This window comes from Lasioglossum baleicum, chromosome 2 (assembly GCF_051020765.1).
Source record: "Lasioglossum baleicum chromosome 2, iyLasBale1, whole genome shotgun sequence".
Lineage (NCBI taxonomy): Eukaryota > Metazoa > Arthropoda > Insecta > Hymenoptera > Halictidae > Lasioglossum > Lasioglossum baleicum.
In genome coordinates, this window is record NC_134930.1 from 9,255,343 (window position 1) to 9,268,414 (window position 13,072).

Below are 13,072 nucleotides of genomic sequence, written 5' to 3' on the forward strand. Positions count from 1 at the left end.
CAAATACGTGGTTTCAAGTTGAACAGCAGACTTGAGCACTTGAGCCAAGTGGGGACACGAGAGCGAGCAAGAGCGAGCATGCCCTTGGCGCCACCGCCACCTACAAAAACCTACACATTTCAGTTCATTTCAGTTCAGGGAATGATTTGGTATTACCAGTATTACCAGGTATTACAGGGTGCGTTCCGTTTCACGCATAACGCATAATGCGCATAGACTGCATAGAGAACCGTTCCGTTTCATTTGGGGGTGGCTCTATGGCGCACAATACGATGGAGCACGCTAAACGGCTAAACTGGTCACAGCTCTTTTGCGCACACGGCTCTTTGGCGCACAGCGTGATTGCACACCACAGAATACGAATTGCGCACATGTAGAATTGGACACAAAATGGATTGCGCACGGAACGAGAATTCAGCTGTTATATTTACCATCGTGAGTTGTGCTGTGTGCATGATCAGTTTATGGTTATACTTTCCAGTTATATTTTCTACATATATTTACATTCTCTCTGATATGCATAATATGTCTATACATATATAGTATCAGAATTTTTCAGTGGTGTTAGTTTTATAATTGTGTAAGATGCATACCTTGGTTCTCATTTGGGGCCCCAGCGAAATGAAAACGTTTAATAAATCGTTGAACGACATTGAACCTACCTACTCGTTAAAATCCACAAGGGCATTTCTATATGATATTCGCCCTATGGAATTATCGAATAGAACGGGTCAATGCCCTTTTACTTTTAAATTGTTCTCACACATATCCACAAACTGCGCCTGCGCAGTTTTTGTTTATAGGTTCGCCTGTGCAGTTTTTTTAGATGCGCCTGCGCAATTTCTTTTTAGATACGTCTGCGCAATTTCTTTTCAAATGCGCCTGCGCAGTTTTTGTTTAGATGCGCCTACGCAGTTTTTTTTAGATGCGCCTGCGCAGTTTTTTTGTCCGGTACAGATTGTTTCGGTACTTTCGCGCCAATATAACTGTCTCAGGGCTCCACTACCTCGTCATCATAGATATACCACTGATATATATGTATATATCAGTGAGATATACGCGTGTTACTGTTTTGCCCGCGCATGCGCGAGAAATCTTGGACCATATCGGAAATCGGAACATTGCCCGGACCAGAACCGCGCGGAATTGACCGGAATCCCCGGCCCGACCAGGCCCGACTGCGCTTTACGCGCTCGTCTACCCAAGTAGCCACGTACGTCCCTAAAACGTACGTCCAAACGTCCTACGTCCATTCAGCGTACGTTTTAGGGACGTACGTGGCTACTTGTGGCTACTTGGGTAGCTTACAATTAGATGCGCAACTCTCCCCACTCAACATAATAATTATTGATTTTATCATTTCGAGCTGGTTAATATTTATAACAAATCCTTTCGTCAACGATGAGACACAGAAAAGAGAAATATATTGCTTTTGTTAAATGTGTTTAGATATATATATAGTTAATTGCCGGTGTTAAAATTATGTAGTAGTTATAGTTTAAAGCGCCTCTGTACCTTTGAATTGAAGGAAAAACGTAGACTTTTATAAAAATACTTACTCGTCCTCATTAAATTAGAATATTAAACATCTTTTTAAGAACTGCTATCTATCACGTTTTAGCAATCATGATAAAAGCCTGTGATTTACAGACTTGTTGAAAATCTGCGTTGGCGAATACATAATTTGTTCCAATTCTTCTGTTGTTATCTTAGATCTCGAACATTTGATAAAGAAATATATTTATTCATTCACACTTTTCATATCTTGAAAGTACTTGAAATCATGATTTCAATGATTGGAACCATATGCTTTACAGTTTGCAGACAAAGTCCATTCATGATTCATCAAATTTTTAGGCCATCCTTGCATATGTATACATATATACATATGTATTGTGTACTTTCCATTTAAACCGCTGCTACAAACTTGTTTAGGGCAAATCATCGTATCGTTGCTAATTTAATATTTTAGTGTGCACGAAAAAAGTAGAACTAAAGGAAGTATATGTATGTATGAAAGTAATCTGGAATTTGATTCCAGAGGTGCTGTATTATCGCTTCGATGTTATCTATAGTTCTTGTATAAAACAGTTCTATACTAAATACGCATTATTAATTGTGAGGTTATTCTAGCTGTTTGACGAATTCAATCATGTTTTCTATTTTCGACTGCTTACCTTTTTAACCGACTTCGAAAAAGGAGGAGGTTACTCAATTCGATCTGTATGTGCCTTTTTTTTTCACTTTTTTTTTTCTATGTATGTTCACCGATTACGTCGAGATGGATGGACCAATCGGAACGAAACCTTTTGCATCTTGTAGAGTATGTTCCCGGGATGGTCCCGTGCAAAAAAAATTTTACATTTCTTTATTAATTACGATTTTATTTGCGAAAATGTAGGGTGGTGATACCGTCGTGAACTCCGCTGAATGTTAGACATTAGGAACAGTAACGACGCGACGTCGTTACCGTTATCGATTGCCGCTTTCAGATATTTATAAATTACGATTTGGAATGTAACGGCTGACAGAGATAAAAAAGTGTGAAATAAAAAAAACTTTTTAAAAAAAAATTAAACCGACTTCGAAAAAACGCACTAAAAAGAATGAAATAATTTCCATTTAATTTATGTGAATACACACAAACTTAAATACAATACAATCTTTTCGGAGGCGGCGCAAATATATTATTTAAATATAAATATATTAGTATTTAGAAGAATTTAAGGATTTTCGTAATTTCCAGTGTCGAAAATTTTCAATTTTGCGCCGCCTCCGAAAAGATTGTATTGTATTTAAGTTTGTGTGTATTCACATAAATTAAATGGAAATTATTTCATTCTTTTTAGTGCGTGTTTTCGAAGTCGGTCTAATTTTTTTTTAAAAAGTTTTTTTACTTATTGTTAAGGGAAACAATTAATTCGTAAAACACTATCGTGAATTGATGGAAATTCTATCTCGTACTAGAAGGATAGTATCGATTAGTAAGAATTCCGAGATAAATGTAGGCATAGATCGATTTAGCTGATAAAAGCTAACCCGTTCTCTGTTATCGCACACCGATTAGGCCGATTAGTACTAGAGTGTGTCGATATAGTACATATGGTAGAAGATAATTTCGGTAGAATTAATATATGTTGCTGGAAAAAAAGGTTAATGTGAAAAAAGAACTTTTTTGTCAAATCATTTTTACAAGGTAATTTTTTATATGAAAAATATATATTTCTTTTTGCTGAATCCTGTAAATCGGCTCAGATGTTTCGCTTCATCGACACGAGAATTGTAATATGGAATATCCGAAAATTACACGATCGGCTTTTGTAAATTTGACTTTGAAACGCTGCTATCTTCGTACTTTTCAAGATATTCAGTCAGATTAATGCGCCGACTGGCGAATTGGCGACAATAAAAAACTGGAGTAACTTGTATGAAATCTGATTGGTCGAAGCTTATCGTAACAATCGAGAAGCCTGGAATTTTTCACTCGCTAGATCTACGGAGCACTAAACCTGACTGTCTTGTAATACTTAATAAAAATGATGAGCGTGCATTTATATTCAGAATTTCAGCGATTTCTATTATAATATATTGTATGTCCAGAGAAATAACCTCGATAATCTCAGATTTGAAAAAATCGGCAATTTTGACGGGTTTCGTAGTTCTAGCCTAGCGTAAGATCGTCGGAAGTTGGCGCAAAATGAACATCCTCAGGACGTTCCGTCAGCCGTGGGTAACCAGTTCCGTTTGCAGAAATACAATAGCAATCTACGTAACCGATCGACGAACGTTTTATTGCCTTCGTATTCGGAAATAGCACTTTCCATTTTGAGAATACTAAATTCAGTTTCTTTCACGTCCATCGTCAGTACTTTGACCATGAGCGCCAGGTGTATGAACTCGTAGGGGCCGTCCTGCTTCATTTTCGCCCAGAAACCCTCGTTATCGAAGGCTTTCGTGTTGCATTTTAACTCTGTCAGCCTCTTTACGAGCGTCTCGTAATATAAATCCATCAGAGTTTCGAGCTGCTCGTCCGTAACGTCCAAATTGACGCTCGAAAACAGATAAAGTTGAAGATCCCGCAACGCGCTCGAATACGTGTACGTTTGGAAATCGATGAACTTGACGTCGTCGATTTTTCCCGTGCTGTCTTGGTGGAACAGCACGTTGTTTACCCAGAAGTCCGTGTGGATGATAGTCATCCAGGGCTCTCGGGGAATGTCCGACCAGAAACCCCTGAATCCTATGTCGTCGATCACTTTTTTGCATTTGTCGTAATGGACGCTCATCTCGGGGTCCTCCTTGATCAGCTTCAACGTTAGGTTGAAAATCTCGTTGTTAGGACCTCCTTCCACCGGTGTAACCTTCGCGTGCATCTTGAACACCTCGAACAGGCCTGGCTTCTTCTGCTTCACGGCCATACCCAAAGCGTGAAACCTGGCCAGAGCCTGCACGGCTACCTTCGAATGCTCGTAGTCGTATCCTGCGTCAAACGATGCACAAAATACATGAATTTTTCATCTGTTTTTACGAAGGAAGACTCTTTTTTCCGAGAAATAAGTATAAGCTTGTGCATGTCTTCCAAAAGACCGCGGTTTATTCGGACGCATTTTGAATGCGAAGATTCGAAAATCGGTCTCGACCCTTCCCTTGTAGGTCCCTCAGTTTTTTACAGTTTAAGATTTTCAGCAGAATTGATTAAGAAATTTTCTTGAAACCGAAATCAAATTCTGCTCGAGATTTATAGCAATATAGAACCGCGTAAACATCGTAAAACAATATACAGTTTGCAGATGTGAACATTTTCTTATTCCCATCGTGTCTCGCGCGTGTCCCTCTCCAATCGCAGTGACCTGGATCTATCATAGAAAGCGAAGACTATTATACAGTACAATGTACATATAAATCAGGACAGCTAGTTACTTCGAACTGTTGTGAAACTGATCTACACCAAATTCTGATAAAATACTGCTAACGACTTAAACCGACTGATCGCAAATAATATGTACATACTCGCGTTAATTACATATACATATAATTGAAGTAATTTCAAGCATAAATAAACTAAGGATCCGTTGGACCGCTTTTATCCAAACGGCTGAATTAACAAACCGATGAAAATTAGTTTTTACGTGGTTGTAGCGAAAGTCTAACGCATAAGAGTGTCTGGTGGTTTCGCATGGAATGACACTGGTACAACATTGTGTACAGTACATACCCACACTCCTGACGCCATGGTAATAGCCATTGGCCTTCAGGTTCTCCATCATGAAGACAGCATCGTCATCCACGTCAACATCCGGTTGCAGGGACGATCTGGATCCGTAGAACTTGGGCAGAAAGTTGAAAATCTCGTTGCTCTTCAACCCAGATTCAAGCTCGAGCTTGTTGTAAGCCGGCATGATGGTCTCGTACATGAAGATCTCCTTGAAGAACGTCTTCGAACTATTGAAGACTAGCCTCTGGAATTCCGTGGGCGGCAGCATCTTCGCGATCAGGTGAATCTGTTCTTCTTTTCCAGAGAGTCCTCTCTTCAGGTCGACGTCGACCTTCAGGATAGTGCTGCCATAATTCTCACCCGGGGGCACCAGGTTCTCCGATGTAAAATTCTCAACAACCACATGGTCTCCGAGTTTCTGCTTCAACAGAGGCTCGATGTCGCGAAGCACGATCGTCTTCACTTCCGTCACCTGTTCGTTTTTCATCGTTTCACGCAACTGATCTCCGCTCGCTGCAATCAACGCTACTGGTCCGAAAGAAACGGTCGATCCCACCGGGAACGACCTCGGAACCACGATTCCTATTATTTCTTCGATTTCTCTGACGCCCGCCAATCACGATCCCGGATCGTTGTCCTTATCAATCGGCTCGCGATGCACGAATTCTTACGCAATCTTCTCCGGTCTCCGGCACATGTGTGTCATCGTTTAGTTTTAGTTGTCTTCAGACCGCGGACCGCGGACCGCGGACCGTGCTGTCATCGTCATTCCTGCCGGGGAACTCTCCTAAGTACTTTATCGCTATTATGCTCGTCCCCGTTTTCAGGGCAAGTTGCTCTTTTCACGGTAGGCGATTCAGACCCCCTGGAAATTCCAGAAATTAAGGCTTAATTTATTGTAGTTTTTAGTAGCTCGCCAGTTTTCCGAGCAACACAACGCCCAGAATCTTAATAGCATCAAGATACATCTCTACCCAGTCAAACAGGCTTGCCTTGAACGTGTATGTATATGATCCCATCGATCTGATTGGGTGGTTCTTTCTATATAATCGGCCCGTTCAGAGCTGATCCGTGCGCGTTTTTTGTCTGCTAAAGCTAAAAGCTATAACAACCACCTTTTCAGGTATACCGCCAGTGGTCGGGCGCAACTGGACGCAACCCGTCCGGAGGGCCTATTTTAAAATAAAATTCGAAACAAAAATGGACATATCTTTAATTATGATTTCTTATCGAGTGTGTAATATAAATATATGAACACTTCATTTCAATCGTCACATCGTTTTAACGAAAGAGATTAAACGATAGGGTATATATACATATAATTGTCATAGAAAGGGTAAATTTATTTATGAAAAGTATAATGATACAAAAATATGGCATTTTTGTAATATTAGAACAGTAGTTACAATAATAATCCGTGTAAACAACAGTGCAATAATCCATGTTCGATTCAAACAAGTACGTTATATGTATAATATATATATATATATATATATATGGCATACGGCATTGTTGTCAAAAAGTATAAGTAACATACGCAAATGTCATTTAAACTCTATAAAAAATATAATTTACATGTTTCACAACATTTGGTAAAGAATGCGGTCAACATGTTGTGTAACAATGAATTTCCAAAGTACAGGATGCTATACGGTAAAACCTGGATAATTGAACAAAACGATAAATAGCATAAATGCTCGGTAATGACATTTGGCTATCGGCAAACAACGCTAATCGAACAACGAAACCTTCAGTTTCATTCGACAAAAATTAAGTATACAGGGTGTCCCAGTCCAAGTGTAAGTCCCGGAAATGGGAGGTTCCTTGGGTCATTTGAAGCGACATTTTCCTTTGCAAAAATGGCGTCCGCGGCTTTGTTTAGCAGTTATTAACAAAAAACACGGACCAATCACAGCGCGCCCTGGGCCGCCGCGCCCGTATCAGAGCGTTGGCGATACGCCGTGACATCGCGCGGCGGCCCAGGACGCGCTCTGATTGGACCGTGTTTTTCGTTAATAACTCCTAAACAAAGCCGCGCACGCCATTTTTGCAAAGGAAAATGTCGCTTCAAATGACCCAAGGAACCTCCCATTTCCGGGACTTACACTTGGTCTGGGACACCCTGTATAGAAAGTTTCAACGTCGCGTGTGTATTGCCTTGTCGATATGAGTTTTTTGATTTGTTTTCCTTTCAGACTGTTTTCTGTTTTGCTTGTTAGTCTTTTCGAGAATTTTCGAGCGTTTATCCAAGTTTTACTGTACCAATATTTTAACTATCTTGAATTCTCTGGCGAAGGATCGATTCTCCATCTGCCTCGATTAACTGATGATGCACAGCGCTGAGAGCCTGTAATATCGAATAGATTATTTAGAAAAGTATCCGAGCACACACAATATAATATCTCACATATAACATGTACCTTAAAATATTTAACAGTTTTAACACGCAGCTCCAATGTTGCATCTTCGTCGCAAATAATAATTGTTCGGGGGTGTTGCTGGAAGGCTGATACAGTCCACATATGATTAATTCCTTCCTCTATCGCCTTGTAGAGGGCAAATGCTTTATGGGATCCTGTAATAAGAATCATAACTTCTTTAGAATCCATTACTGTGCCGACACCAACAGTCAGCGCCTGTTTGGGAACTTTGGAAATGTCGTTCCCAAAGAATCTTGCGTTCGCTTCCAATGTATCTTGCGCCAATGTCTTGACTCTTGTACGCGATGCTAGAGACGATCCTGGCTCGTTGAAAGCTATGTGACCGTCCGGTCCGATACCTGCGAAAGAATTACATCGTTTAACAAACCGCTTCTACATGTAAAACGATGTACTACGCAAAGGTAATTCGCAAACCATTAAAAATTACATACCACCGATAAACAATTCGATCCCACCAGCCTCCTTGATTTTCCTTTCAAAATCGTTGCATTCTTTTGTAAGATCTGGTGCATTTCCATCGAGAATGTGCACATTTAGCGGATCGATATCTATATGCCTGAAGAAATTGTTATACATATAATAATGGTAAGACTCTGGATGATCTCTGGGCAGATCTACGTATTCGTCCATGTTAAACGTCTTTACGTATCTAAAAGAAAGCTTTCCCGCTTGGCAGTACTCTATAAGTTTCTTGTACATTCCCAAAGGTGTTCCACCTGAATGATAAATAGTAAATAGCAGGTAAGATTCGCCGTAATAATTTTATAAAACATAATAAATATATATAGGAAATGACATTTTATCCGTAAACAATTTTCTTTTTCTTTGAACAAATTCTAACAAAGTTATATTAATGTAATACTAGTAGAGAACATACCTGTTGGAAGACCAAGAACGAAATATTTATCTTCATTCGGTTGAAAATCATTGATTCTTTTCAAAACGTATTTGGCAGACCATTCTGCCACATGATCTACCGTATCACAGATGACTAATCGCATTTTTTCTTCGAGCTGTAAACTCTCACTTGACACTGAAAAAATGTTATCGAATGGCAAATATTTATACAAGTAAATTTTTAAGCTTACAACGAGGAAATTGCACGGAAATTAACGCTGCTATTGTTCGCACACAAACGATACACTTTATAGATCTACGAATTCCCGATTATATTTATGACTGTCTGTGTGTGGATATCTTTGCGACAACGACCTCTTATCAAACTTAAATAGAATGCGAAAATAAAAATGTTACAGACTCAACATTTATATTATGCATTTATGTATGTACGCCGTACGCGAATCAATTTTTCCTTTGTTAAGCAAAGTTGAACGAAAGTGAAAACTTCCTTTACAACTATATTATTTAGTTCGTTTTCGTTCGATCTGTGTATCTAAATCTAACGTGTGTAAATAGTATATGTATTATTATGTATATTAGAGCTAGAAAATTGAATCGACCGAACGAATGCAAAATCGCAAGTAGAATTTGCGAGTATATACAAAGTATATAATAGTTCGACTCTCGCCTTTCGCCGAGTGGTTTATCGGTGATCGAGGCCCAATTTTCAGGTCGGTGTAGTCGGTAACCACTGGTAACCACTGTAACCAGCGGCTGTTGAATTTACTGGAATTTACGGCGCACATGTTCACTCGAAATACTCGCGAATCGGACATTTCTATTTGCTAATTCGAATTCTGCAAGATTAGCGGGGAAATCAAAGCTCTCTCTCGCGGAGAAATGGGAAATATAATTTCGAAAAAAATACGAACCTAATCGAAACGAACCTGTCTTGCCTCGCCGTCCAACCGTCCAATCGGTCGGTCACTAAATTAGCGAATGCGCGACTAACCTAATCTTGGCTACTTTGCAATCGAATGCGAACAATTCTCTCCCCGTTGCCCGTTAGCGCGTGCAGTTGCCACTTGAAAATGAGTTACATATTCGAAACGGGCGATAATTCGGCGATAGGCGACATCGATCAGCACTATATAATAATATATACTTGACAAAAATCTCAAATTTATATATCGCGACGAATTCGATTATTTTCTCAGATTTTATTGGACATTCATGCTAATTTTTATATGTATAACTGACTATAACGTTATAATCATTTTTCTGACGTTACTTTTTTAGACGTGTGTATTAGTTTATTGAATGTGTATCGTATCTTGTAGTATGTATTTATATTGATCACTTGTAATTGGTTAACTTTGGAATTTGGCGGGAATGAGTACATATTTATATATATATGTAAATAGGAGAGGAGTAAGTTGGAGCAGGAGTGAGGACCAGTGAGGACTGAGCAGCAGTGATGCCAGAATCATGGGTCGTGGGTTTTTTCCCCTCCGCTCGCTCAGCCGACTCGACCCCCCACTCTGACGCACCGTCGTCGCCAGGTTGCTCCTACTGCGCACGCGCTACACGAACGTATCTCTACTCTGTCCGTGTGAGTGCCTGTTCGATTGCACGCGCGCTACACACACCAGCGTACCTCTACTCTGTCCGTGTGCACTGCTTGTGCGCTTGCGCCAGCCACAATCTATTTTTAGCACTCTCCATCCACATCCACGTCTGCTTGACGGAAACGAAACTGATTCTGAAATTCGGCCGTCGAGCCGTCGCGTCGAGCGTATCAATCGCAATCTGGAGCTAGCCTTCGAGTCCCCGCGTGCAGCGAGTTTTATTTTTATTTTTCATTACTTTTTTAATTATATTTTTTAACCTTCCAAAAAATTTAAATATATATTATATATATATTCGTAAGTTTGAACCCTTTATCTCAACCAGGAGGGTAGTGAAAGGGTAAAAACTAATTATTGGTTTTTCCCACATTTTCCCTATTTAATGGTATACTTAAAAATTCTAGAAAAATTCTACAAAATTGTTGATATTATTCCTTATGATTGTGAATTTTTTCAGATTTTTTACAAATAGTAAGTATGAAAAATCGTATAGCCGGATATAAGATGGTCAAAAGTGCTCATCCAAATTAATTTTTAATCACACCATGTTCAATAAAAAATTACGAAAAAATTCATGAACATTCTGCCTAATAGCATACACGCGATTGAGACCAATTTCAAACTTTTTGGTTGTAAATAGCCAATATGGGTATAGCCGGATAAGATAGTCAAAAATGCCCTTGAACCGAATTTTATCGACGATGTCCCATTCGATATAACACCAGGAAAAAACATCTGTATTTCGATCGGGAGGGTAGTTATGGGGTAAAATCGAAAAATCAGTTTTTGGCCTATTTTCCCTAGTTAATGACGTTTAGAAATTCTGAAAAACATCTGACACATGTCAAGAGAACCCAAATACATACTTTGCAATTAGTTTCAGATTTTTAAAAGGGAAATATCCTGCTTGTAAAAAAATCAAAAACCTCAAAAAAATTGAAAAAATGCAGATTTCACATGGAAGTTCTAGAGTGTCCACATTTATATTTTTACAGTAGCAGTATATTGTTATAAGTATTGTTCATGAATTTTTCAGATTTTTCGGTTTGGTGCGCTGTTGTTAAAAAAAATAAAAACCGATTTTTTCGACGTTTTTTCCGCGAAGAACTAAGCTAACCTTAAAATTGTTACGTTCTATTTATTCTGTAAGTCTATCAGGCTCTGATAAACCTTGAGCATTCTACAGAAGTAATTAAAAAATGAAATCAACTTAATTAATATTTCTACAGTATATAGACATTACATCTAGAAATATAAATCACGTTTCCAACAATTCAGTTGGCTCAGTGCGTTAGGCGTTCATACCTAGGAAAGATCATCAAGATTTTCATCGACTAGATAAAAAAAAAATGCTGGTGGCTCTCACCAAATGACACTCACATGCGAGAGCTACTCGAGCGGAAAATTATAGTGCCCAACATCACACTAGGGCCACTTAAATGACTTGAGAGATCTACATGTAAAACTCAACATCATCATATTGTACCGTGGCACGATAGCTACCTAATATTATATGTATACAATATGTATATATCGTTGTTAGTAATAAGTTAGTCCCTAAGTAGTACTTAAGCAAACATCCTATACCAAAGACTGTTAAGGGGTTTTTTTTTAATAAAACTTTTTCCCCATTCTCCCTTCCATTATCCCTTAAGGCGCCTCAGCTTACAAGTAATCCAACCGTTACCCAGTTCCTATTTATTCTTCCACCGTCCAAAGATTTGTGAAGCACCGAGATTCGCACGCGAGCGAACAATCAGCTTAACATAGCAATACTGTGTGGAGATTTTTATTATTTTTGTTGACTCCTGTTAACTCTGATTGTACTAATATATTCAATAAACATGTTTAAAAAAAAAAGCGCGTTAGGCGTTCGACTGTTGACTGCTTATACTAGGTTCGCTCCCGGCATAGGTATACATTTTTTTTACTTGATTAATTCTTTTTTTTTATGTCTGACTATATAATAATCAATGGTGTGTTTGTAGATTTCTTTTAGAAGCAATATCTACATATTCAAAAAAAATATTTTAAGGTGAAATTCGCAAAAAAATTATAATACATACATAGCTTGTGCGGATCGTAATTATCTCAGTTTCATTTTATCGTGTTTTCTGTAAAGCATATTTTATTTTATCGATGAATTGAAAGATTTATTTATGTTGAAAATTGGAGGAACTTCTGGCAGTACTCGACATTTTCAGCAGTAATTCCATTTATGTGCCTTCGAGTTTTAAATACTTTGTTATAGAGAAAAGAAAGAAATTCAAGTTGTAGAAATGGTTCTATTGTTATTTACTTCTTTTGAGGCATTCAATTTGGTACTTCGTCTCTTATGCGGAACAGCAATTGTTGTGTATGTACCACTCAGGGTTGCTAATGAAATATTTCACAGTGAAAGCAGATGTTCCGATACTTGTCAATAAACTAACGGATCTATAAAAGCATATTTAGAATGACAAACTTTTGATGTTTCATTAACTTTTACCTTTGTTCACCTTTATACGTTTACCTTTTCTTTTCTTTACTCGCCTTACGACTCTGTTAGACACAACTACTATATTTGGTGTATTTTACCTTAAAATACTTTTTAAATTTCTTAATATTGCTTTTAAAAGAATTCTACAAAAATATCCTTGACTAGTGTGAAGTTAGATATAAAAAAAGAAGAGAATTGAGATGAAATAAAAAAAAATACATCTACGACGGGCGTGAACCTAGCATAGGCCGGTCCACAATCGAACGCCTAACGCACTGAGCCAACTGAATTGTTGGAAACGTGATTTATATTTCTAGATGTAATGTCTATACTGTAGAAATATTAATTAAGTTGATTTCATTTTTTAATTACTTCTGTAGAATGCTCAAGGTTTATCAGAGCCTGATAGACTTACAGAATAAATAGAACGTAACAATTTTAAGGTTAGCTTAATTCTTCGCGGAAAAAA

At 38.2% G+C, this 13,072-nt stretch overlaps 2 protein-coding genes and 1 long non-coding RNA gene across 6 annotated transcripts; 1 reads left to right on the forward strand and 2 right to left on the reverse strand.

Moving 5' to 3' along the window:
• Window positions 1-1,327: 1,327 nt before the first annotated feature.
• Window positions 1,328-6,424, reverse strand: LOC143218246 (uncharacterized). Its single transcript, XM_076443334.1, has 2 exons — window positions 5,216-6,424; window positions 1,328-4,480 (listed from the first exon to the last, which is right to left on the reverse strand). Exons 1-2 carry the CDS (start codon window positions 5,700-5,702, stop codon window positions 3,708-3,710), a joined length of 1,260 nt encoding a protein of 419 aa, XP_076299449.1. The 5' UTR covers window positions 5,703-6,424; the 3' UTR covers window positions 1,328-3,707.
• LOC143218399 (uncharacterized) lies at window positions 4,363-12,822 on the forward strand. Its single transcript, XR_013011046.1, has 3 exons — window positions 4,363-6,216; window positions 6,339-9,835; window positions 9,921-12,822. It is a non-coding gene; the product is annotated as an uncharacterized LOC143218399 (long non-coding RNA).
• Oscillin (glucosamine-6-phosphate isomerase Oscillin) lies at window positions 6,538-9,964 on the reverse strand. 4 transcript variants are annotated; one of them, XM_076443390.1, is made up of 5 exons: window positions 9,788-9,964; window positions 8,534-8,689; window positions 8,088-8,372; window positions 7,636-7,994; window positions 6,538-7,562 (listed from the first exon to the last, which is right to left on the reverse strand). In XM_076443390.1, coding segments are annotated over exons 1-5 (879 nt in total). In that variant the 5' UTR covers window positions 9,789-9,964; the 3' UTR covers window positions 6,538-7,484. The 4 variants fall into 4 exon arrangements, with proteins under 4 accessions (XP_076299505.1, XP_076299523.1, XP_076299515.1 ...); XM_076443408.1 differs by lacking the exon at window positions 9,788-9,964 and adding an exon at window positions 9,444-9,761; XM_076443400.1 differs by lacking the exon at window positions 9,788-9,964 and adding an exon at window positions 9,429-9,760.
• Window positions 12,823-13,072: the final 250 nt, after the last annotated feature.

Coding starts and splice junctions, on each gene's coding strand:
- LOC143218246 (XM_076443334.1), bottom strand. CDS start 5,702: ATGAAAAACGAACAGGTGACGGAAGTGAAGACGATCGTGCTTCGCGAC. Junction 4,481..5,215: donor CCATGGCGTCAGGAGTGTGG/GTATGTACTGTA, acceptor CGTTTGACGCAG/GATACGACTACGAGCATTCG.
- Oscillin (XM_076443386.1), bottom strand. CDS start 9,332: ATGTCCGATTCGCGAGTATTTCGAGTGAACATGTGCGCCGTAAATTCC. Junction 8,690..9,184: donor GATAAACCACTCGGCGAAAG/GCGAGAGTCGAA, acceptor ACATTTTTTCAG/TGTCAAGTGAGAGTTTACAG. Junction 8,373..8,533: donor CGTTCTTGGTCTTCCAACAG/GTATGTTCTCTA, acceptor TTTATCATTCAG/GTGGAACACCTTTGGGAATG.